Source organism: Furipterus horrens, unplaced genomic scaffold, assembly GCF_987537825.1.
Source record: "Furipterus horrens unplaced genomic scaffold, mFurHor1.1.pri manual_scaffold_1, whole genome shotgun sequence".
Taxonomy (NCBI): Eukaryota; Metazoa; Chordata; class Mammalia; order Chiroptera; family Furipteridae; genus Furipterus; species Furipterus horrens.
This window is the reverse complement of record NW_028327171.1, coordinates 55798486-55824770: the sequence shown is the minus strand read 5'-3', so window position 1 is coordinate 55824770 and position 26285 is coordinate 55798486. Positions and strand designations below refer to the sequence as shown.

Genomic DNA, 26285 nt, shown 5'->3' with positions numbered 1-26285 from the left:
TCCCCTTCATGCCTTTATTACTGTCCTCAGGTCCATCACTTCCTGAGGTGACGATGATAGATAAGGCCTTCTGGTAAAGCTGCATGAAAATAGCTGCCAAAAAGATCTCAGCCAGACAGTGTGATTACCTTGCAGGTACCTCCTAAAATGGGATTAGAAGCTCTTCCTAGCCCTAGCCCTGTCTAGTTTAGGAACAATCTAACACCAGTGGCTAAACTAAATAAAGGTAGAAGAGGATGGAGATTGTAAAAGGAAGTGAAACCAATATTATATGATCACATATATATATTCAGTGTCCAGAAGAAACAAATCTATAGAGATACAAAAATAAACCAGTCATTGCCAGGAGCAGGGGGAAAGGGGCCACAGGTAGGGTGACTGAGGAATACAGGGTTTCAGGGAGAGCGACAACTAGGCCTTAACACTGATTGTGGGGGTGGCTGCACAAGTCTGTGAATGAAGCAATATGCTTTCAACTTTATGGTTTAAATATTATATCTTAATAATGTTGTTAACAAACAAAAATGATTGAGGTAAACCCAATGCAAGTGACTAAGGCTTGGAAGGGAGGAGGAGGGACAGAAAAGGGAAAATCAGGGGTGAGATTTTTACTGGCTATCCTCGAACCTTCAGCTTCAGAGGAATGGCCGCATGGGGATGCCCTGACAGTTTAAAAATGAGGTTTCAAATTTTTAAGGAACTACAGGAAAATGAGTCAAGAAACCAATCCTGAATCTCAGTCCCTCTGTGAACTACATAGTGATTGGAATAATCAACTTGAACCAAAGGAAGGGACAATTTTGCAAATGCTTCCGGACTCCCTCTGCCTGTCGGAGACAGTGTGGTTGTTTGGGAGCAGCCCACCTTCACTATAAAGGGAAACCCATGATAGGGAGGTTCTCATTTTTTAACCCTCTTGATGTTTTAAACTTTAACATAATTTTAACATAGGATCAAACAAGAATCTTCTTGAGCTGTGTACCCGGCCTGTATTCTTTGGTCCTCATAAATTGCTTTTATTTAATTATGCTTTGTCATTTTGCCATTTGCCTCTTTTGAAGAATGCATTAAAAAATAAATAAAATAAATAAAAAATCCTTGAAATTCAACATCTTCTTTATTGTAGGGGTGGTTTTCTACAAGCCTGACTACATCAAAAGAACCTGAAGCTCTTCTCAAATGCACAGATGCAAAGCTAGTTAATGATAACCTTGACATGCCCTGGGTTATGATTCTATATATTAACATACAATTCTGCATGTTAACAAAAGCCCTCTTCTGTTGCATGTCCTAGCTCAAAACGACTGTATTACATCACATATTTCTCTTTTATAAGAAACCATAGGAAACATCTCTCTCATTTCAATTGTAAGAACAACTATTCTGAGCAAATCACCCTATTCTCACATATACTACGACCACCACCAATGCAGTGAATTTATAATTGATCACTTTTTCCTCTTTAACTCCTTATCAGGAGAGTCAAAATCAAATCTTCCACTAGTTTATATCTGATGATCTAGTGTTAGATTAAACTTATTCTTCCTTTACTCCAATTACTTCATCTGTTTATTTTATTTTTCTTGTTATAAATTCTTTAAATCATCTCAAATAGTTCTGCTACAATGGGGTGTAAAAAAGTTAATATGCAACAAATTGGCCTAAGGCATTGAGATTCTGGAGTCAAGGAACCAGAAGTATATTTCTTTCAATCCTAAGCCTTCCTTCTCTTGAATGTGTTATGACATCAATGTCCCCAGGAGACAGCTGTGCATCAACCTTGTCTGAAGAGCAGGGATATATGTAGGTTATTCCTTAGTTTATTATCCATAATATTAATTATGGTGATATCATAACACCCCTAAATTTTTAGAAGAAATTGAGTTTTATCTGAAACACTGTTACATTTTTAGAAGAAACTGAATTTCAGAAACATTAATTATTGGCCCGAAGTTGTTCAGGGAGTGAGAAAGCGGGGACGAGAAGGCAGATTTCTTGATTCTCAGCCTTTTTCTTATCACACTATATCTACATCACTTACCAATCTGCTAATTTCTAGGATCAGTCAAGAAAGGCCATTGGTTCTCATTCCGAGTAGATTTATGTTATAAATACTCACCTGACAGTTGCCCTCTGGTTGACCCATCAGTAGGCACTAGGAAGACTCCACTACCTGAGGTTAGAACATGAAAGCGGCTGGGAGCGGAGGGGCCAGAGAGGGACCAGGTGTTAGACAGCCCAGCAGTCCACAGGTTTTTGCCTTACTGCCCTCTGGGTTAGTCTGACCCTCCCCCATACTATTCCTAAAATGCCAATTTCTCCTCTCTTTTCAGTGGCAATACCTCTTAGAAATATGAGGTATTTCTGTGGAGAAACTAGTATGATATGAGCATTTTCAAAGAGAAGACAGTGCTTTGAAGAACTGAATTTTATTGATGGGATATTTCTCCTTAAACCTGCCCTGGCTGGTTTAGCTCAGTGGATTGAGCGTTGGCCTGCGAGCTAAGTGTCGCTGGTTCGATCTTCCAGTCAGGGTACATCAGAGAAGGAAAACTCTGACTCCAAAAAACCTCCGCTGCCTTGCAGCATACCTCTTCAGGGGAAAGGCTAAGGGAGTAAACCCCGACAGAAAATCCGGAGCCGGAGTCCCTAAGGCGGTTTGACGTTGTAGTCAACACCGGCAACTCCTGCGGCGCACCTGAAGCCAAGCTGTATCGACTCCGTCTTTCCCTTGGACCCTTCAGCTGCGAAGAGAGGGGGGGTCTGCTGCATGGGCAACAGCAGACCCTCCATATTACCCTGCCCAGGCTCTGTAGCTTCAGCGTCATCGCAAGATGTCGATTCAACACGGGAGGAGACAGATACTACCATGTCACTCCCGAGTCGGACTGCACAGCCATTCTCGGCGGTGCAGATGGACTCTTAAGAAGCTACACCATCGTCTCTCGAGACGGACGGCTGCCGACGACGACGACGACGACGACGACGACGAATTTCTCCTTAAGGAACATGAAAGGTTTGTCTGAGAAGCTCAGATATTAGATAGAAACATTCAAGCTTAGGGGTTTCCAGGAACCAAAGTGTGTGGTTCCTGAGAATGAGAAGGGCAGTTTATTTATATATTATATGTCAGTTAGTGATATGTAGATGTTCTAAAATTGGTTATGGTTATATGTTGTAATAATTCTAACCTATCACCCATAAATGACTAGTGAAATTCCAAAATAAAGCAACAGACCTGATTCACCTTGCGTGACTGCGCTCCCATTCCGACTCACTTGCTCATTTTCTCTCTCTACTGCCACACACATGCAGCACTCAAACTCTAGCAGTTTGGAGTCAAAGTTTCCACATTTCCAGGTCTGAAGGTCTGTTTAACAATTAAACCCAGTCAGAAAACACATAGGTTTTTATAAATCTAATTTGCTTCATTCAAGCCACAGTCTACCTGGCTTTTCAAGGAGAAGTGGTATGAAAAAGTGCTTGAGGTTAAAATCCAGATAGTTCAAGAAATAAACCAATAAGCCCCATTAAAGGTAATATGCATTTGATAGCAGTTATTCAACTAATTTGATTCAGTTGTTGTGATTCCAGAATTTATGCAACTGAATAAATGGCCAAAATTAGAGGTCCTGGTATACCCCTTAGATGGATCTTCTTTTAGGCTGTGGTGGCAGTTTAAATCCTTGAGCCTTAAAGGGGAATACTAGAAACTGACCAAGTTAGACAAGTTACCTTACTTCTCAGAACCCATTTCCCACCTATTGGTTTTTTGGCTTTCAAGTTTACAGTGAAAAGTAGAGATAATAGATGTGAATCTCTTAGCATAGTGCCGGGTACCAAGGAAGTTATTGTTATCATAATAACACAGAGGCTCTTGTTCTACCATGATAATGAGAAAAATCAGCTGGTTTTATAGCACACATAGAACAATCATAACTAGAAACTAGTCCGTATCATTCTGCAAAAAGCACCTTCAGTTTCCTTGGCATTCCCTAGCTATTCTCACAAAAGTTTACAGTATTTATGCCCCCCAAATTTTCTGATAATATAGCATATTGCCACTTTTTGTTTCAATGTGGTGGTGCCTCAACATTTGCTCAAATAAATTTGTGTTCTCTGGATCAACACCTTAGGCAGAACACAGTGCAGTAACCAGTGAACAAACTAATCCATGACCTTTGCATTTGCACAGCTCTGTGCTGAAGTCCTTTCCTTTCACACACTTAAAATATAAGTTTTTCTTCCTACTTTCTGGTCGTGTGTGGTCAGTTTTGAACTTTTTCTTGCTTGTTTCTGTATTAGAACATCTGTCACTAGAAAGGATTTTTATATTTTTTAAAATAGACTTTATCTTTTAAAAGCTGTAGGTCTTTCGACATCAATCCTGAGCAAGTTTTGATGCTTTGATGCAATTTGCTCCCTTACCCAACATGAGATGGCACAAATGGGAAGACCAGGGTGAAAGGTTGCAAGGTTGCAAGGTAGGTGACACAACTGCAAGAAAACAAAAGAAAAACTTTGTTCTGCTTTTCATGAGTGAGAAAAAGAAAGCTGTAACAACAATAATAAATGAGGATCACAATACCTGCAATGAATGTTGCTACCTTTTTCTCCTGATTCATCTCATATTCAAAAATGAAATATTGATAATGCATAGTGCAATATTATATAATTCCCTTATTGGGGTTTATTTTCAGAAGTTGACGTCTCTAAAATCAAAAGCACGTAATAAGATCTGTAACTGTTAATAGTGAAGTACTGTATCAGTCAACTTGGACTGCCAAAAAAAGTACCACAGACTGGGTGGCTTGAACAGAAGAAATGTGTCTTCCCACAGTTCAGGAGGCTGGAAGTCCAAGATTAAAGTGCAGGTGGATTTAGTTCCTGGCGAAGGCCCTCTGCCTGAATTGCAGACAGCTGCCTTCTTACTGTGTCTTCACATGGTGGAGAGAGAAGCATCTCTCTCTCTTCTTACAAGGTTACCAATTTCATCAAATTAGGGCCCCACCCTTATAACCTCATTTAATCTTAGTTAACCTCTTAAAAGTGCTGTCTTTAAATACAGTCACATTGGGGGTTAGGATTCAACATATGAATTGGGGGGGGCGGGTATTCAGTTCATAGCAGTTTTTTTTTTAATACCAAAAAAAAATAGAGTAGGAAGGGAGAGCAAGCAACGTCAGGGGAAGGAGACACATTTTTAGGGCATGAGAACTGGTGGCTTGATTTCTTAGTTCCTGAAGTACGCGCTGGCCTTACGTTTATGGACTTGAGTTTTCCTGCTGCAAACAACCATTAACTAAGAAACATTTCCTGGCAGGCTGTCCCACAGAAGGTGTGAACTAGCACCTTCTTATAAGTTTCCAGAGAATTCTCAGCTAACTAGCATTGTTATAGCAACCGGAGTGCTAATAGAGGCGGTCTTGTCTTCCTCCTTGTCAAGTATCACTATGGCAACGGGGGCCTCTCGGAAAGTAAAAGAAAAAAAATCTTAAACTGTCAACTGTAATCAAAGGGGTTTACAAGGGAAAAAAGGCGGAGGCTGAAATGAACATGAGGCCGGAACAAGGGCCAGAGCAAAGAGAAACGATTGTACAGAAGCCGAACAAAGAAGAGAGAAAGGAAACGATAAGCAAAACAGAGGGCAGAGACGCGGCTCGCATTGGGAAGAGGGAGGCAGACAGAAACACTTCCACATAAAATAATGAAAAAAATGTTTCCAGTGATATGATTTATAATATTTATTGATTTGAATAGCCCACAGATCCAGACATTAAAGAAAAAAAAAAAGGAAATAAAAAAAGACTTTAAGGTCTACCTTATTGAGACTGTCCAGTATTCTAATATTAATATTTTTTTAAAAAATAATTACAATGAGGCCACAAGATAGTAAGAAAGGGTAAACCAATTTGTGGAGTGCTTTTGGCAGAGCATCCTGCTGACGAGGAATTCCTGTATATTTGGTGTTCAGAGGCATCACATTTGAACATGGATTTTCCTTTATTGGATGGTGTGATTGCTTCAGAAAAGGGCATGTTGCCATTTGTTCCATTACAAATATATATTTTCTTCATTAAAGGATCTTAATAGGTATTTTTTTCCAAGAGAGAATTAAGGTAATTACTCTAATACTATTAACAAGTAAGTGGCAATGTCATTAGAATAAAACATTTTTATTTTACATAGTCTGTTTAATTAGCAGTCAGACAGAGGAAAGTGTTTTATACCCCAGTATGAATTGTGTGGGGGAAAATATATGCTTCATTAAAAGGTGTCACTAAAACATTGATGCTTTTTTTTGTTTCTTTCGAATTTGAAAAATGGCAGATTAAAGAAGGAATAAAAATAAGGATGCAAAGAAGTGACAGATATAGATATAATAAAATAAAGCTAAGATACTGAAAATGAGATTAAAGCAAAGAATAAAAACAGCAGTGTGAGAGTTTTGAAGAAATCTGGTCTCAACAATTTTAATAAGATTTTAATTTTCCCATTTTTTAAAATTTTAATGATAAGCATTTCTCCCAAGCACTCTATTTCAGTTATCATTTGCTAACTTGACAAGGAATGGTTTATAGCCATTTCTCTGTTGCTCAGATAAGTCAACTGATTGAGACTAGGAATGAACAAAATCTCTTCAGGAAGTTCCAAGTTTTCAATCCATCTGATCTTTGGGATGCATCCAAAAAGTTTCGATACAATGACAATGCCTCTTTCTGAAAGTTTGCAACTCAAAAACAATGCAAAGTTTTACTGAATAATCCTAACTCTCAAACTAGTTTCATTTTTCTTTGAAATGTTATAGCTATGTTTTATTTTTTTCTAATACACATTCCAAGTTTCATTATTTATAAAACGTGTAAAATAAAATTAAATAAATAAAATAGCCAATTTTTAATGTTCTATGTACATGAGAAGTGAAACATAAAAGCAGTATAAATAGAAGTCAGACTAAGAATTTTACCTTTATTAAAATAAACTTTTTGAAGTATAGTATATAAACAAAAAGTGCCTAAAATATATATGTAGCTGGATGAATTATCACATAGTGAACACACTCATTTAATCATCATCCAAATAATAACATGGAACATAATATAATCCTTTTTCAGTGATTTTTAACAGTGTAAAAAAAAAGTTTTGACATATTTTGCAACCATACCCATTTACATTGCAAGATGGATACGCAAAACAAAAATATCCCATTGCAACTTCTATGAGTTTTTTTATACCATGTGCAGAGAGAGACACCTGCTGGAACAATTTTTTAAAAAAGAGTATGTCTAAACCAACCCAGAGGAATTGTATGGGAAAAGAAATCGTTATGACTCTACTGGCGTTAAGATAAAATTTCTGAATGCATTTTATTCTAAGAAATAGGAAATGTTTAACCTCTACCAAAAATAAAATTCTATGGTAGGTTTGGGGGTGGTTCTTGATATTTTCTTCTCTGCTGATTTGTTTGTTTGTTTCTTTTGTTTTTGATCTCCAAGTTTTGGTGACAATAAGGTCTAGCTTTTTTCTGTGTACTGAGTTCACTATTTCCTTGCTTCTCGTTGGGCTGATCCCAAGGGAGCTCCTGCAGACCTCCACCCTGTGGGGTGCATGGCTGCTTCTTATGCTCTTTGGCACTGTTACCTAGTGTTTGAGATCCACTGTCCATGAGGATGGCAGTTAATTCCGAAGTGTAGACCATAGTTTCATAATCAAAGGGATGCAGATCACTTATTCTTTCTCTACCAAGTGACTTAATTTATCCAGAGTTCGGGACTATGCGCCTGTTCTTTACTGGGGTCCCCTGGTGGTGAATCTGGAGTCTGTGGTTGCAAATCATGAAACCTGGATTTCCAGTCAGTCCCTTGGTGAGGAGTACCAGCTGAGGGGGGAAGCCAGAAGAGTCTGGAATTGGAGTAATAAATGCATGAGGGTGAAGTAGAAGACGAGGCTGGAGCAGTTCCCTGCCCCAACTCCTATGCAGTTGGAAGGCCTTATCACAATTTCTTTAGGCATAGTGTGGGGTGTTCCAGAGGGAGCCAAGTGCACAGGACATTGGATGATGAGAATTTTAGAAACTGCTCTGCTTTAACTTCATCTAGGTTGTTTTTTTCCATGTTTCCTCACTCCTGTCTCACCCCAAACCCTGGATGCCAACATTCTCACCTACTTCTCTCCTTTACCTGGACCACTGTCAAAAGTTTATCAACTTCTATGGAACTCTAAATGCTAAGATGTTTTATATATATTAGTTGCTACTTTTGGAATGCTCTGGTGCTGCCATTGGAGGCCATGATGGGTTTCCACCTGAGCTACCATGATAAGTCTAAGAAATGGTGCCTCCAACTAATCAATTCTCCATATGATGGGCATAAAACTATAGCTCTCATTAATATATTCCATCCCAGTTTTTAGTGCCTTTGAAGTCAATTTTTTTCTTTTCTTAATTTTTTTTTTTTTTTTGGTACAACATAAAGGGCCCTTCATCATCTAGATACTTTATGGCCTTTTTAGTTTCATCTCCTGGTTGAAATTTCCTCACATCTCTACACATTAACATTCCTAGCTGCTTGGGATTTTCCAAAAACACCTTTGCATATGCCATTCCAGCAGGAATATACTTTTCCTCCCTTATTTATCATACCAACAGACTGTGACTACCTCCGTTTTGAAGCTTTTCATAATCCATCCCCTGCATTCTCTGTGGAAAAGAACATTTCTTTCTTCATGCTACTACTTTAACCTGTACATTCTTCTATGGTCACCCCTATACCAATTTCTTGGACTTATTATTTACTTGCATTTTCCTGCCATTTTCTCCAAACTGGAAGGTAAGTGTGATCCACACCCGAATGATTGATGTTCTTCCTGCTCAGCCTAGGGCCTGGCTGCTACAAGGAGCTCCTTAAATATTTGTTAAATGTGTGGTAAGACGCTTCAAGATTGAAACCCAGTGATTCTGCAGGAGCAATTGCTGGAAATGTAGACACTTTGTTATTTGAGCTAAGAGGCAGGCTAAACTTATTTTAAGAAAATCTATCAATGGGCCTTTTGTTATGCAAAAGACAGTTTCAATTCCAGAATGCTCAAGCCAGGACACAGAAAAGCCAAACTAAGCCACATTAGCACATGCAGTAGAGTGTCTTCACCTAGTCAGAGTGAAGTGTTTACAAAGACTACCATGGCATTCAAGAGACATCAGACTGGAGACAGGTTGGGGAAAGGAAATAATATATCCTCTCCCTTGTGACATGATCAAAGATACTTATAGGTGTGGGCAGTAGGCTGGCCCCTAAAATATGGCATCTACCTCAGGGCAAAAGATATAGTTGGGTAGCCAACCGGCCAAGGGAAGGGGAAAACATTGATATATAAAAAGCTTTACTTTTCCTTTCCTGTATTTTAGCTTCCTTCTGTAATCGTCTGGTATTCAGCTGTATTAAACACTTTAGCATGGATTTAGTTGAGTTTTGGGGACATAGGTTAGTGATGATGAGTGGTGGTGTCCACTCAGGAAAAACAAGCTCTCTTAGGAGCAGTCAGGGCACCACAAGATGGATCCTGGAAGTTCTAAGTTCACAGCGAAACTGCTGGATGAGCAACAGAGCTGCTGCAAGCTCTAACAGCATCTTTGTAAAAATTAAAAGAAGGTGCTCATTCTGCAGTACCCCTTACTTACCTCCGCCAAGAAATTGCTGTAATACACTTATGTTATGACTTTGTTAACATTCATTAAGTATAGCACAGGGTGCCGGATGGTGAGCCACATTTCAAAAATGGACCACAAGAGAAATTTAAACGTAGTTCATTACTCAGAGTTCCTCAAGGAAGTACCAGGCATGCCTGTTGGGGCCATGTGGGGAGGTCAAGACACACATACAAATAGGACATGTGGTACATGTCTTTACTAGGGCCCTTGAGTGCAGTGCTCTGGGGTTCCCAGGCTAGAGCTAGACTGCCCATTTCAAAGTTTTAAAAAATGAGTTTTGGTTAGTCTGTGAGGAGGCATAGGAACACAGGTGCTGGGAGGTGGGGAGGCTGTTGATCACAAGGGCTGTCAGAGAGCTTAAATTTGCTTCTGAGGCTACGGGCTGCTATCCAGGGCATGCGCTTGCATGGGTGTAACAGCCAGTTAACAGAGAAGCCCCAATCAGCCCTAAATCAGTTCTGTTCCACAGGACCAGAATGGGATGAGGAAGATTCAGGTCATATGCAAGGGGAAACTGAATAACCACCCTACTTACTGAAAGGAGAGCGCCAAGACACTACTGGTCTCAACCATTCTGCAGAGGCTGCATAAAAGGAAAAACATTGCTCTAAAAATAGACCTTTTAATGTCAGGAGGCAGAAATCCCTGTAACTAAACATGAACTTCCCCCGATTTTGCACATCCTTCTATGAAGTTACATGAATTGCTCCTGCCTGTGCAATAAAATTTCATTATAGCAGGTGATGTAACTGCATGCAACACCTAACCCAAAAACCTAACTAAATCCAATGCAACACATTATCTAATACCTAACCTAACCCAACACTTAACCTAACCCCATGAAGCACTTAACCCCATCTTTCCATCAGAGGAGACTGGTAAAGTAGATGGTTATAGGAGATGTGGTGATGTTTGCAGCAAAGTGGTTAGCGCAACAGAAACATCATGAGCCAGCTCTGCAGCTGTCTGTCTAGGGGTCCTGGCCAGCGAGCGTGAGGGCCCAGCAGCTCTGGGGTGACACAGAAGTGGGATGTGGCCTCAGTAGATAGAACAGAAAACCACTGAAGAATACTTAAGGACACATCAAGTGTCCCAAGGTAGCTATGCCAACAGTGACATTATAACAACAGTCTCCAATGCTAAAGCAAAATGGAAATTAGCGATCATTTTTTAGCTTTCTGTGGCTTCTGTAAACTGTTGTATTTCTTTCCAGTAAACCAGCTTTTAGCATAAATCACCAGAGTGGAATTTTCTTGTTTGCATCTGATACCCCTGATCTCCATCGCAGGCAATTATCCTTTGGTTTGAAGATGCAACACTCCTTCCTTGCTCTGGATAGAGAGTATGTGTGAGCATGTGCATATATGTGGGGGCTTGGGATAGGCAAAAATATTTTTTATGGCCCTAAAACAAATCACCAATGAAACATTTTAGATATTACAGGGTATGAAGAAAGGAACTAACATTTTCTGAAGGTCACAATATACCATGCATTTTATGTACATTATTTTATTTAAGCCTCAAAACAACTTTTGTGATAGGCATTAAAAAAGAGCCACCATAGAAAGTTTAAACATAGCCAGAGCTTTTCAGGAACATCTTAATTGCTGCTTCTTAAAAACCTAAACCACTGTGTTATGTAACACTCTCTCCCCCTGATATCTTTATTTATACTTTTGTTGGTATCTTTGAATTCTTCCTATATTTAATGCAATACATGTACTTCTCACATAGTAGGCCATCAAAAATGTTCAACAAATGGAATTGGAGTCATATGCTACCAAATGCTGCCTTTTACAGAGTAAGTAAAGAGCTTCTTTCTATTCACTCTGCATATTGCTACAATGGATTTTAATTTTCTTACGGATCATGTATAGCATAGCAATCTTGCTGTCTCATCAAACTTGTTCCAGGAAGAGTTAACCTGTCTGTATATGTCTGTGCGTGTAAAAGTCTTTTGTTTTAGAAAATGACAGTGACTGTGGTTACTATCAGCAAATCATTTAGATGACTGCTGTGTGATGAGCAATCCCTTCAACAATCCCTGTTGTTGGGATTTGTGTGCTGTTTGCTTTTGTTGTCGTAGATTGCAACATGCCACTTAGATTTACACAAAGGCAGATCATTCTATGAGGCATTTGGGCAACTCTTGCTCCAATAGCTCCTAAAGATGCCACACCTGTCCATTTAGTAACTATGTATGAAGCACTTGCTGTGTGCCAGGCAGGCTCTGGGAGGCTTTGGTGCCACTCAGGCTTCAACAAATTGTGAGAACTGCCTTGATCTTTCATATGAGCTCTTGGTTTTGGCATTGGTGACAGGGAAATGTAAGTTGCTGTAACAACAAACCCAATAAACCAGTGGATTAAGGAAGATTATTTCTCTAACCTAGTGAGTGGTCCAGGATGGGTAGGTGGACTCCTCTGCCTCACATGGTCATTCAGGGACCCAACCTCCTTCCCTCTGGCTTCCACTCTAGTTCTTCACACTCATTTACAAGGTCAAAGGTGGGTCACAAGCATCTTTCTGTTCCAGTATGTGGAAAAGTGGGAAGAAGGATGCTTGTGCCATGTTTTAAATCCCAGGCGGGAGTAACACATAGCACTTCTGTTTACTGTCTACTGGCCACACCCAGAGGCAAAAGGCCAAGTGTCCATGAGCACAGGCACAGTGCGCTTGAAAACAGGAAGCGCAGAGGGGACACTGTCCTCACAGCCTCAGAAAACTCAGTACTTGCTGTGCTTTGTTTTTAGAGCAGTATAAGTCACTGCCTTCTTTCAATCTCTATGTCAAATCCATTCTGCGGATTCACTTTTAGAAATGAAGGCTTTGATGAAAAGTTTCTTTGGAAGTCCATGTTGGTTCCCAAAAACATCATTTTTCTTTCCTGTCCTTGATATGGTGCCTTTTCTTCACAAATAATTTCATTTCCCTGGTCTCATTCCTAATTCTTGATCCCAAACCATCCCACCTCTACCAGATCTCATTGTTCCTGGGACTTGCTTGCTCAGAAACCTATTATTGATAAAGTGAACTCTTTTGTGGCAGGACGGTTTATTAAAATATTGACTGAGGTCTTAAATGATGTTTTTGTTACTTGTAGAAAAATAAGGAAGATGCTTATGTTTTAATTTTTTTTCATGCTTCAAATGTTTATTGAGCAACTATTATTTAATTTATTTATGGTATAAATGACATTTATGAGTTTCATGTGTACAACATAATGATTTGATGTGTGTATATATTGTAAAATGATCACCAGAGTCTAGTTAACATCCATCACCATACATAGATACAAAGTTTTTTTTTTCTCATGATGAGAATGTTTATGATTTACTCTCTTAGTAACTTTTAAATATACAATTCAGTACTATTAACAATACTCATGCTGTACATCACATCCTTATGACATTTATTTTAAAGCTGTAAGTTTGTACCTTTTGATCCCATTCACCAATTTCATCCCCTTTCAAACCCTCACCTCTGGCAACCACCAATATATTTTCTGTATCTATGAGCTCAGGCTTTATTTGGTTTTCGGTTTTGGTTTTGGATTCCACATATGAGACCAATGACACATATAAGACCTCCTGAATTTTAACCAAAAAATACAGAACCTAAAACCACAGAGGATGGGGGCTAACTGTTCAGCTGACTTGGAAGTGCCCTCTATACATGGTATTTCTTTCTTGTTGCTAAAACATTTGGACCCAGTAGTTCACTTACAGTAGCAGAACCTGCTACTTTTACTAATTTATTCTGAGGTTAGAACTGGAAGCAATACCAGTCCTCAGCATGCAGTTTGGTTATTTCTGTAGTTACCAAAATTGTATCCGGCACAATATATAAGAGTAAATACTAATCCAATGCTGCCTTTTTGAAGGGGAATTGCATTGCATTTATGCCACACCTAATCAAGTCATAATGTCAGCTCTGTGCAGAACAGGAGGACATGTAGCTTCTGCACAGTAATGTAAAACTTACCAGAAATTAACCTTGGCAAGATCTATGTCGAATAGTTGTGTGATGTGTACACAGCAGGATATGAATTAATGATTCAGTGTGAACACTGTGTTTTTATAACACAGACATTTTCCACTTTCTTTCACAGTGGTTTCAATATTAATACTTGTTAAGTATTTAAACCTTATTTATATCACCTTCTCTTTCCACTGTCAGCTCCTTTAAATATAGTGCCTATATCCTTTCAGGTTTCTGTGAAAATGGCCAGAAAATAATTCAGAAAACAGACATTATTCTTGGCTGTGCTTAGAGCTTCGGTTAAGAAAGCACAATCCAAAGCCAAAATGACAGGTAATTTTGAAAGGACAGAAAAAGGTATTGTATGATGTACTCCAGATATTTTGGAGAGTTTCCTCATACACATTTTCCAGAAGAAACTTTGTCCCAGAAAACCCTTTATTTGGGTTAGTCCATGTAAACTGGAAAAGTTTCTTTGTTTATAATGCTTGAATAGTGAGCATTTCTGATTTAGGACATTTGTTTTAAACATATTGATATATACAAAATAGCCTTTTATTTGGGAGACCTGGGGGCCAATAATAATTTTTGCAAAAAGTTTCCACATTTTGCTTAAACATAGAAGCATTTACAGAGGGCAGTGTCAGAGTGGTCCCGAGGTCTAGAGCAAAGGGAGATCTGCTGAATTGGGGTAACGGGTTACCTCCCTCAGTCTCAGAACCCCTGTGCTGGCTGCACTGGGTAGGCAGAGGGTCACGGTCATAGATGCTTACATCTCCTCTTTGACCTTATGTGTTTGGAGCCTCAAATTCTTTGCCTTTTTTCACTTGAGTTCTGCATGTCCACAAACATTCTACATACAACTGCGAACGTGCCACAAGTGTTGATTTTGGTGTTACAAATAAATTTTAGTGAGGAGACAAATTTGCAAATATGGAATCTACAAATAATGAAGATCTGCTGTATTAGTTTCTTACATTCTTTTCTGAACCAGCTTCTCATCCTGTTAGTTTCTTCATTCCTAATTTAAATAAATATTTGATACATGCTAACTGTAAAAGTTATGTTTTTAACTTTTTTGAAAATTAAAATAGAAAGTTTAACACTTTTCAAGTGTTGAAATGTATTATTTAGATAGACAAATGCCCCATGTCTTATGGTGTTTTAGGTCAATAGTTCTAACAGATTTATTTTAGAGACACAGGACCCAGTCTCGTGGGGACTGGGCACAGAGATATGGCAGACGACTCACGGCCTTCTCTGCCTGCAGGTGTCCCTGGGCTAAGTCCCAGTTTCTGCCACCCATTTCCCTCAGGATGAGTTCTCCCTCAGGAGGCTCTCAGTCCTCGGGAAAACAAGCTAGTATTGAGCCAACTGCGCAACTTCCAGAAATGTCAAACATGTCTGAATCCCAGGCTAACCTCAAACTGGGACAGGTGGGCAGCTTGTCTTTGAGGTCACAGCAGTGATAAAGTCAAGGAAGCTGAGGTCAGGAAAGGTTCAACAAGGTTAAACCAAAAAGAATTCTGAGGAGAAAAGCCCTCCCCAGAGTGAATCCTCTGGGGAACGAGGAAATTCTTTCATCACAGAACTTTCTGGAACCTAATGAATAAGGCCCAGGGCCTATAACAACATAGTTGTTGGATAGTATCCTTAGCATACAATTGAGAGTTTATCAGAAAATTACCATCTGAAAAGTCTTTGCAAGTAGGAGGAGCAACATTATATCCAATATTAATGGAGCTGTTAAGAGGAAGGCTGATGTCTTGAGAATCAAAAGTAACTTTATGATCCCTGTACAACTTAGAATCCATGTGAGCTATATTTTTTAATACCTTTATATATTTTCTGCTTGGGGAGTTTTTAAATTAAAAATGGTATTATAAAAACTTCTCAGGGATATAATAGCACTTTTTTTTTCCTTTCCTTCCCTTTTCTCTTTTCTTAACCTTTAACAACATAAATCATCTTTACAGACTCATAAAAATTATAGGGCCGGTGTTTCTACCATTTACAACATTGGTTCTGGACCTGGAGGGATTTTGCACCCTGCACACCCCCTCTGGGTGGATATTGGGCAGTGTTTGGAACTATTTTGCTTTTGATAAAAGAGGGGAGAGTGGACAGGGAGTGGCTGAAAATGCCACCAGTGCCAAAGATTTGAAACCTTACCCAAGAGTCAGCAAACATTTTCTGTAAAGGACCAAATAGTAAGCATTTTAGGTCATACTCTTTCAGAGACTCAGCTCTGTTTTTAATGTGAAATTAGCCACAAAGTAAACAGATGAGTGTGGTTGTTTCAGTACAATTTTATTTATGGACACTGTTAAATTACTTACACAAGGAGGCCATGAGGCAAAGGTGGCTCTGACACTGTGGTGGCCTACGTAAGCAAACCAAAACCCAAGCTTACAAATGCCATAAGTTTACAAAATTGAACACAAAGAACAAGTCATAAACTGCCAACTAAGCTTGGAGCTGTAGCCAACCAATAATTTCTTTACTTCGCTTCCACCTTTGCTCTATAAAAGTTTCTCCCCAATCTCCTGTCAGTGGAGCACTCCGGACCACAGGTGGTTTGGTGGCCTGATTCAAAATCAATACTGCTCAGGTAACTCTTAAAATGTTTCATCTTTCTCAGTTTATCTTCTAAGAACACTGAAATGTAAAAATCATATAATTTTCATGTGTCATGAAATAATATTTTTCATTTGTTTTTTTCCCCACAATTTAAAAATATGAAAAAAAAATCCTTTCTCGTCTGCAGTCCATGTGTCCACGCAGTAAGAGGTGGTGGGCAGAACTTGGCTCAGCAGCACAGCAAGCGGAAAGCCTTTGCTTTCATCTGTTCTTTTAGAGGAAGCAAAGTATTTCATTCAGCAAAACCACTGATACTTTTTTGTTTTTACTTACAGCATTTTAAATTTGATTTGTGTTGTGTGTTACGTACCAATGATCCAACTAAGAAGAGCTGTGGACGAAGAATAGTCCCTTTCATGTAAGCAGTGGTGTTATGTTCTGACCATTAACAACTGCATTTTTAGTAGGCTCATGGTTAGAGGAAAATTATTCTTTTTCTTAAGTGTTTATAATTTGCTTACTTAATCTTTGTCCCCTCTTTCAGCCTTCTTGGCTCCTTTTGGGCAGCACTAGGCTTTCTGAGTGAAGCAGACCCAGTTTCTGAGAGGCTGAAATTTCACCAGAGTGAGTTCATTCAGATTCTGGGTCACTGACATTTCATGCTTGCAATTTGATTCTGATTATCACTGGCTGAAGAGAAACAGTAAGAGCTTCATTATGAGGGCTGAACTGAAAAACCAGTCCCAAGGAGCAACTGGGAGTTTGAAGGGTAGTTGCTTTCTTTTTATTTTTTAGTAGTAGAATATCATAGAAGAGCTTCACAAACACCATATGCCAAATAACAACTGAAAAATAGCTTCAAATTTTTGCTGAAGAGCCAGGGGGGAGAAATACTTTATGACAAAGTAAAAAGAAGAAAGGGAGGGGAATGAGAGGGTTTATTAAGAAACAAGCTATACACACCTAAGAAGAGAGAAAGGTATAGGACTATGCTTCCAGTACTTTCCCCTGTCCTAAGCAGTATAAAGAGTACCGGAAAAAAAAAAAAAAGTCTAAATACAAATTAAAACCAAGTGAGACATCCATCACACCTGTAAGAATGAATATCACCAATAACTCAACAAACAACAAGTATTGACAAGGGTGTGGAGAAAAGGGAACCCTCGTGCTCTGCTGGTGGGAATGCAGACTGGTGCAGCCACTGTGGAAAGCAGCATTGAGTTACCTCAAAAAGTAAAAAATGGAACTGCCTTATAACCAAGCAATCTCTCTCCTGGGAATATACCCTAAGACTCTTGAAACACCAATTCAAAAGAATACTTGCAGCCCTATGTTCATTGCAGCATTATTTACAATAGCTAAGATCTGGAAGCAGCCCAAGTGCCCATCAGTAGATGAATAGATAAAAAACTTTGGTGTATTACACAATGGAATACTACTAGGCCTTAAAAAAGAAAGAAATCTTAATTTGGGACAGCATGGATGGGCCTGGAGAGCATTATGCTAAGTAAAATAAGCCAGTCAGTGAAAGACAAATACCATATGATTTCACTCATATGTGGATTCTAATGAACAAAATAAACTAACAAACAAAATGCAAACAAACTCTTAGATACAGAAACAGACTGACAGTTGTCAGAGAAGAGGTAGTTTACATGGCTGCATGGAAAATGTGTAAAAAAACCCCAACAACTTATAGACACAGACAATGGTATGGTGATTACCAGAGAGAAAAGGAGTTGGGTAGGTAGAAGAAGGTAAAGGGAGGATAAATGGTGATGGAAGGAGACTTGACTTGGGGTGGTGAACACACAATACAGTATACAGATGATGTATTATAGAATTGTACACCTAAAATCTATATAATTTTACTAACCAATGTCACCCCAATAAATCCAATTTTAAAAATACGACTTCTAGAATGAATAAGGGAGTTTGTTACAGTGCCAAGATACAATAAAATTATACAAAAATCAATAATTGCTCTAAGTTTACTATTAGAAGACACAATAAGGAAAACAAAGGATCCCATTGTCAAAGTCAAGAAAAAAAAAAAGTAAAGTAGCTAAGAATAAGCCTACTGAAAATGTGGAAGACATACATGATGAAAATGACAATATTTTACTGAAAGGTATACAGAAAAACATTGAATAAATGGTGAATCATTGTATCAGTCAGGGTTTTATTAAGGTGGCTGAACCACTATGTGTAAAGGAGAGTAAGGAATTTGTTCAAGGCTTACACACTATGGGAATCAGTAAAGAAATCAACATATGGCAGTTGTATTTGAATCTGGTACTGGCCTCATGTCAACAGAGGTGGCAAGTGGGGAAGATAGTCTAAAGTGGAAACAGCAGGGAAAGCCTGGAAGTTGCCTCTTTTTCTCATTCCCTCCAACCCCCATGATATATATGGCCTGCAGGGGACTCTGGCATCCTTCACCATGAATTCATCGTGAATTCAATAAGATTCAGAGAGCTAAAAGGGGGATGTCAGGCATTAACTGAAAGAGCTGTAGGCCCAGCTGCTGCCTCATTTCTTCCCTTCAATTCTTACATATATCTGTCTTGTGGTGAACCCCAACCAGAACCACATCAGGGAAAAAATAGAAGACATAGTCTGAGCTAAGCTCATTTGACCCATATAAAGCCACCATACATGCCATGTTTCCGGATTACAGTAGCATAACAGTAAACACATAGCATTTACTATGTGTTAGACACTTTTTATTTTTATTTTTTATCCTCACCCATGGACATGCTTATTGATTTTAGAGAGAGAGGAAGGGAGGGAGAGAGAGAGAAAAACATCGATGTGAGAGACACATGCCTGACTGGGAACTGAACTCATGACCTTTCAGTTTACAGGTTGACGGCCCAAATAATTGAGCCCCCTGGCCATGGCTAGATATTTTTTAAAGTGTTTTCCCTTTATTAACTCATTTTAACCCTTACCAAACTCTCTGAAGTAGGTATAATTATTAGCCTCATTTTATAAATGGAAGGACTGAGCCTTGAGAAATTAATAGCTTGCCCATGGCTACATAGCTTGCAAATGGCAAAGCCATCTTGACAGTCTGGAAGGACTGACCTGTATATTGTTAAGTCTTCCCCAGATTAATGTGTTTTAATATAATCTCAATTAAAATCTTAATGTGCTGAGTGTTAAGAATTTGTGAGATTTTTTTCTGAAGGGTATGTTGAAGAGTGAACATGTGATTACATGCAATAAAACTCCTGTAATTGAAATGGCACATTTCCATAAGAATCAATGAAGAGTTAAGACAGGGCTAAATAGAGTTTAACATACAGGCCTTGAGAACAAGAAATCAAACTTGACAGATGCACCTTCAGAAAACTGGCTTCTTGGGAACAATCCAGTGAGACCAGTGTCTCCCTACATTGCACTGTGACCGGGACATTGCAAGAGCAGAGGCAACATCTGTCATTTTCGTGCTTCTCGCTGCCATCCCTGCGCAGCTGCCACGTTTCCTGTGCACCTGAGTGCTGTCCTGGGCAGGAAGGTTCCATCATTTATCCAGCCATTGTTAGATAATAAGTTCTTCCAGTCCTGTTTCACCACAAAAGTAGGAGTGGTGAGAGTATGAAGTTCTGGCAGGTACTGAGGTGCTCAGGGGTTGGTTCCCCCAACAGTAACAGATGTTTACAGCTGGATCTTTGTCATGCAGGGAATTTCTGGGGGTCATTTAAGCTTCCTCTGCTGGTCCCCTTCCCCTGCAGATTCCCTGGAGGGGCAGAGCTTGCCAGGAGCTGGTTTTTGCTTCTGACCTTATCCCCTTCCTCCTGAGGGTTGACTTGCCCCTTTTGCATGACTTCTTGGACAAGATGTAGGGCAACCAAACACCCTGCTTTGCCTAGGACTGAGGGGTTTTCCAGGATGTGAGACTTTCAGTGCTAAAACTAAAATAGTCCTGGGCAAACGAGGAGGGTTGGTCACTGTAGAAGGTCCCTTTTAAACAACACTCTGCACCACTGCGCCTCTCCTCGTGAGGCCTCTGTGGAATAAAGACTTTTGACTATTAGTCCTAAACTCAGCCTTTGCTGCTATGGGTCACTTCAGCCAATCTGTCCCTGGAGATGACTGGCTTGGGCCTCACTCTAGTCCACTGTGTCCTCAAGCACCAGGGAACCACACACCAAGCTCCCCGAGTGCCCTGCAAGAAGTTCCCAACCAGGCTTCAGGTGATGAGGAAGAGTTTCCAATTCCTTCCTTCAGAGCAAGCATGGGTCCCACACCATTTACTGTCTCAAAAGAAAGCCTCCCCCCCCCTTGGCTTTTTCATTATCCACCCTTTTAGACCCTTTCCTATGGGTGGCCGAGGGCCACTCACCAGTGTGTCTCGCTCTCCTGCCGGTGCCGTTGAGGCCCTGAGTTCAGGAATCCACTTTGGAATGTGGGAGCATCTGCCACGCAGCTTTTTGTTGCAACATTTTTAGGCCTCAGACAAAGCTGTGAAAGAAAGAATTAGAGTTTTAATATCATGTTTTATAAAACCATTAACCACCAAAGGAGAAAATTTAGAGCAAGAGAGGATTCTGAAGCAGGAAATGTTAAATTTCTGTATGCCAAAAGTTATATAAAAATTTGAAAGTGAAATGACAACCAGGAATATATTTCCAACCAAACAAAAAATAAGAGGCTAATAAACATAATTATGTAAAATAATTCATCAATAATAGTCTGGACCCACTGCACTCCCACCTCCCCTGCACGAGTTACTCTTACCGTTTTCCTGGCCTAGAACCACAGGCATTTAGGCCTCTCTTGTTTCCCAATACAAGCAATACCGTAGTCAGAATATTCTTTTAAAATGTATATGAGACCATGTCATGCTTTTTTCTGAACTTTATTTATTGTTTTTTGTTACTTTTAAAACAAAATTCTGCCCTGTGTCTGTTGGAGTGTTGTCCCCTGCAGCAAAATGTTTCAGGTTTGATTCCTGGTCAGAGCACGTATAGGAGGCAACTGATCAATGTTTCCATGTCTCTCTCTCTCTCTCACAAATCAATAAACATATCCTTGGGTGAGGATTGAAATAATAATAATAATAAAATAAACAAAATGAAACGAAATCCAATTCTTCTGTGCTATGGTAGAAGGCCCCTGCCACCAGGTGCTGCCTACATTCTGGGTCTTGCTCACCCCATCCCTTGCCTTCCTGAGGGCAGGCATGTTACTTATTGCTAACATTCAGCACCAGAACAGTGCTTACTCAGCACAGAGACAGCACTCACTAAAGTTTTTCTTTTAAACAATGATATTAATTTCTTATTACATTCAATATTCCATTCATTTTTCAAATGAACGAATTAATGGATGATGACAAGAAGAAAAAAGACCAATGAAATATGGGGATATTTTTTTAAAGAACAGTGCACACCAAGACACATCATAATTAAGATGCTAAAGGTTAAAGATAAAGAGAGAATCTTAAAAGCAAGAGAAAAGCAGAGTTACCTACAAAGGAGTTCCCATAAGACTATGAGCTAATTTCTCAAAAGGAACTTCACAGGCAAGAAGTATTTTAAGTGATGAAAAGGAAGGACCTACAGCCAAGATTACTCTACCCAGCAAAGCTGTCATTTAGAATGGAAGGACAGATGAAGTGCTTCCCAGACAAGGTTAAGCTAAAGGACTTCATCATCACCAAGCCAGAATTACAAGAAATGTTAAAGGGACTGATTTAAGAAAGAGAAGAAGATCAGAACTATGAACATTAAAATGGCAAGAAATTCACAACTATCAACAACTGAATCTAAAAAAGCAAACTAAGTAAACAACTAGAACAGGAACAAAACCATAGGTATAGACATCATTTGGAGGGTTATCAGCTGGGAGGGGGAAGGAGGAGTATGGGGGAAAAAGTGCAGGGACTAAGAAGCATAATGGGTAGGTACAAAGTAGACAGGGGAAGTTAAGAATGGTATAGAAAATGGAGAAGCCAAAGAACTTATATGCATGACCCATGGACATGAACAAAGAGGAGAGATTCTTAGACGGAAAGGGGGTGCCAGGGGGAGGGGGGCAAAAGGTGAAAAATGGGAACAACTGTAATAGCATAATCAATGAAATATATTTTTAAAAAGAGTGCTCATCACTGGTTAGTTGAATTGTTTTGGGAAATAATTTGAAGATAAAAATGTAAAGTCTATGAAGTTTGTATCATTTTAAAATTAAATAATTTTACATCTAGAAACCTGGACTATGACATTGCAATCGATTTAGGTAAAAGGAGCTTATTAACATTATCAATTGTAATGAAAAATTAGAAATGATCTAATTGTCCAACAATAAGAGAATATTTTAATATATTTTTGTTTACTCGTATGTTGAAATATTATATAGTTATTAAAATGATTTACAAACAAACTTTACTTCTGGGTAATTCCTAGAAAAATGTACATGATATGATGCTAAGTAAATAACAAAATGCAAAATATTAGATATCACGTGATTATAATTAAAAATGCATATGCATACATAAAAATTAGAGTAAATATTTACAATGTTAACTGTGGTTAATCTAGTTAATAGGATGACTAGTGATTTAAAATTTCTTCGATTAAAATTTAAATTTTATTATGTTTAGAATCAGAAAACCATATGAAATTTATTTTAAAAATCATTGTAGTTGACAGAGAAACGACTGATTAATGAGTGCTGGTGGTCTCTAGGACTTCTAGACAGCTGTGGATCAGTGCATAAAACAAGGTCAGAGAACCATATAACAAGATTTCAGTTCACTGGTCCCATTTTACTCTACTTTATGTCATGTCTCTTAATGGTAGAAAATACTTGATTTGTCAGGTGACATCTCCATCTTATCCAGTTTAAAATAATATATTTTGGGTAATTACTCTGTGTTATTCCATTCTCTTCCTCCTCTGGTTGATGTAAATCTGGAGGCCTTGTTTCAGGAGCTGGTTCTAAGGACAAGTCGTTTCATCCTTACTGGCCCTGGTTATAGTATCTCACTTCGGTCACTTTCATATCCGCTGTACTGCCTCTTGACCCCTTAGTGACCGAGAGTCTGCTCTGTCAACCATGGGAGTGAGGCAGATCTCACTAGGTGTTCAGGGCAGTGCTAGCAACTGATTTTTATAACAACTAGCTTTGATTGAGCACAGGTGCAAGGGCATTGTTCTGAGAACCTGAGGTGTTCTAGCTTGAGCAATTCTCATACCAGCACTGTGAGATAGATGCAGATAAGAAAACTGAGGCTCAGAAAGACCAAATACCTTGCTCACAGCCTATAAGTGTCAAGGTCAGAATGATCATGGACTTGTCACTGCACCCCTCCCCCCAACCTGGTTGTCAGGTCCCTTCAAAATGTAGTCTTCTCATTTGATTGCAGGTCTCCTCAGGATCCTTTCCTCAAGGTTCTAGGAACCCTTGGCTGTTTCCTCTACAAGACACAGGAGTTGTCAGGCACTAAGAGGTTGTTCTCAGATGCCTGTACCTAGATCCCCCAAACTTTGCAGCCTGGCCTCATCCAGGCTGGCTTGGTTGGGGGCTGGAAGTTTTCCCAGGGCCCTCACAGAGATAGAAGAGAAACTAATCTGTCCCATTGACTTGAATTTTCCAGAGCCTACTCTCCCAAGAATTTCCAGCAGACTCACGATCTTACCAGTTTTTTGCCTCCAGCCTCTGGACAAGCTTTCTCCTTTTAAGCTTTGTCCTTTCTCCTCCTTGTCTGATCTTCAAGCTTTAGGTCTTAATGTGTGAAAACTTAGCTGTGGAATAGTGAAGAAAACCCTTGGCAAACCAGGTTATTAAGAGGAAAAAAAGTATCACTTGGAATAAAGTCCAAACAAGTCTTTTTAATGTTAGGTGTTACCACTTCATTGCTTTCCTAGATTGGTCTTTATGATGAAGTGCTGTAGAAGGAAAAAGAAAAAAAAGTGAATTGCACAGACATTCAGTGGAGTTGGAAAGCACAACCCTGCTCTTTACAATCCTTAACCCTGTTGAATCCACACTTGCTTGTCTATCCCCACCTGGAAGTATCCCTTCCTGTCTTGGTCAGTAGTCTCACCCCCTGATCCTTTCAACACACTCATGAGGTATTAGTATCTAAGTTTTGCCATTCACTTGGGCATTTGGAAGGCTCTTGGGTTTCAAAGGATCCCTATTTAAATTCCATGCTGGTGGAAGTGAACCTGATATCTTAGCTCCAATCAGCTAGTGTGTTACAAGTGAGAGTGGGAAAAAGAACTCAGAGGGAGCACATAGGGGCCTGTGAGAGCGTCAGCATTCTGCCTGGTAACCTCTTTCCTCTACTGTGAGTGCTTTCATTGCACAAAGGCATGCTGGGCTACACGTGCACAAAACACAACAGTCTAATCTGTCATTGGGAGTCACAAGGCTAATGATAATATCTCAGCTGATAGTTTTCATTTTGTCCACATCTCTAGATTCTAGGTTACATTTCCTCATTCGGGAGAAATCATCAATACTCCCTTTTTAATCATAGCATTCAGACTTACATTATTAACCCTGTTCAACTTGTAAAACTCAATGCTGCTATTTCTACTTGGAAACTAACACAGCAAGTTTGGCTCCCATTCCCCACTACCCAGGGCAACTGAAATGGCAAGATGATAAGACACAAAAATGTAGACTACCGGTGTAGGGTTCACCTAGGTCCCTGTTCTGACTTGTAAATCTTCCCTAGAGCATGGGAAAGCAAGAAAGAAGGAAGGAGACAAGTTAGTCATTTGGGCTACTTATAAGGTCCCAGGAAAAGGCTTGAGGTAAGGCACCCTGTGGTCCTCTTTGTATTTGCCCAGTGTCCACTTCGTATTCTGTCCCACTAACCGCAGTGTTGTGGGAAACCAAATCACCCACATTTAGGGCAGTTGCATCCCAATCTAGTGATGACATTGCCTGACCAGCACTTTGGTTTGGGTTCACAATCGCTTTCTCCTTTTTCTCTCATGTCCATGAACACAAAGCCTCCCCTACCCCAACTGCAGCTGAATGGGATTTTTATGTCCAGCTAGATTTTTAGCTAATGATCAGAAACCTAGAAAATCCTATGCTATAATTAAACATATTTACCAGCTTGAAAACATCCTAAGGTGAATAAAAGTAAGCAAGCAAGCAAGCAAATAAAGCCCATAGATCATGCTTATAGTGGAAAAAAATAGCCAGAAGAGTCACTTTCCGCTCAGTTATATTACCATTGTAATTTTAATAAAAAATATTGCCTAAAAGTTTAGTCAACAGGCAGTCCACATGCCTGTGTAATTTGTTTCTCTCTTGTTTTGAAGGGCTCAGCTAATGGGAAGAGCCACCTTTCAAGAAATCTCATCCTGCCCTAGAGTCAAAGTTCTGGAAGTTGGAGGTTCATCTAAGTTGCCATTTAATAGTCTTCTTCCTTTTCCTTCCTGTGAATATTCGTGTACTTGATTTCTCCTTTAAATCACTGAAAATAAAGAAAATTCACTGATTCACTTAGAGGCACTTTAATGTTTGAATCAATAAATGAAAAAAAAAAAAAAAAAAAGCAAAACCCTCTTTAAAATTTATTTCTTCTTTGATGTCCATCATTGTAGGGTCCTGCCCATCCCAGGTCCCATCTTTGTCCCTGTCCTGTGTCCCAGGAGCATTTAGGGAAATGGCTGCAGACGTCTGCCAGTGGGTTGGAGTTTGTTCACAGCAAGGAAGCAAAGTAATGACAATGACAACAACAAAATAATAATAATAATAATAATGATAATAATAAAGTTTTTCTTGTTATAACAGTCTTTGGAAGGCCAAAGATATGAGCAGACAGTTCAAAGACAAGGAAATATAATGTGCCTCAACTCACACATGCACAGATGCTCAGCACCATCATGATGATGGAAATGCACATAACTCAGATACATTATTTTTCACCCAATAGGTTAACAAAGGTCAGAAAGACTGATAACACACTGTGTTAGAGAACATATGGAAAAACAGATACTCTCAAAATTAGTGATGAGATCCGGTAAAATCTAACAAATCGCCA

The 26285-nt window shown here is 39.3% G+C and overlaps 1 protein-coding gene across 1 annotated transcript in view; it reads left to right on the top strand.

Annotated features, from left to right (window-relative positions):
- Nucleotides 1–25740, top strand: part of LOC150021142 (uncharacterized) — a 104700-nt gene extending 78960 nt beyond the window's left edge. Inside the window, exons 3-5 of the mRNA XM_090286238.1 lie at nucleotides 11441–11507; nucleotides 16603–16685; nucleotides 25561–25740. Coding sequence (XP_090142364.1) covers nucleotides 11441–11507; nucleotides 16603–16685; nucleotides 25561–25699 — 289 coding nt within the window. The 3' untranslated portion in view covers nucleotides 25700–25740. The remainder of the gene's footprint in view (nucleotides 1–11440; nucleotides 11508–16602; nucleotides 16686–25560) is intronic.
- Nucleotides 25741–26285: the final 545 nt, after the last annotated feature.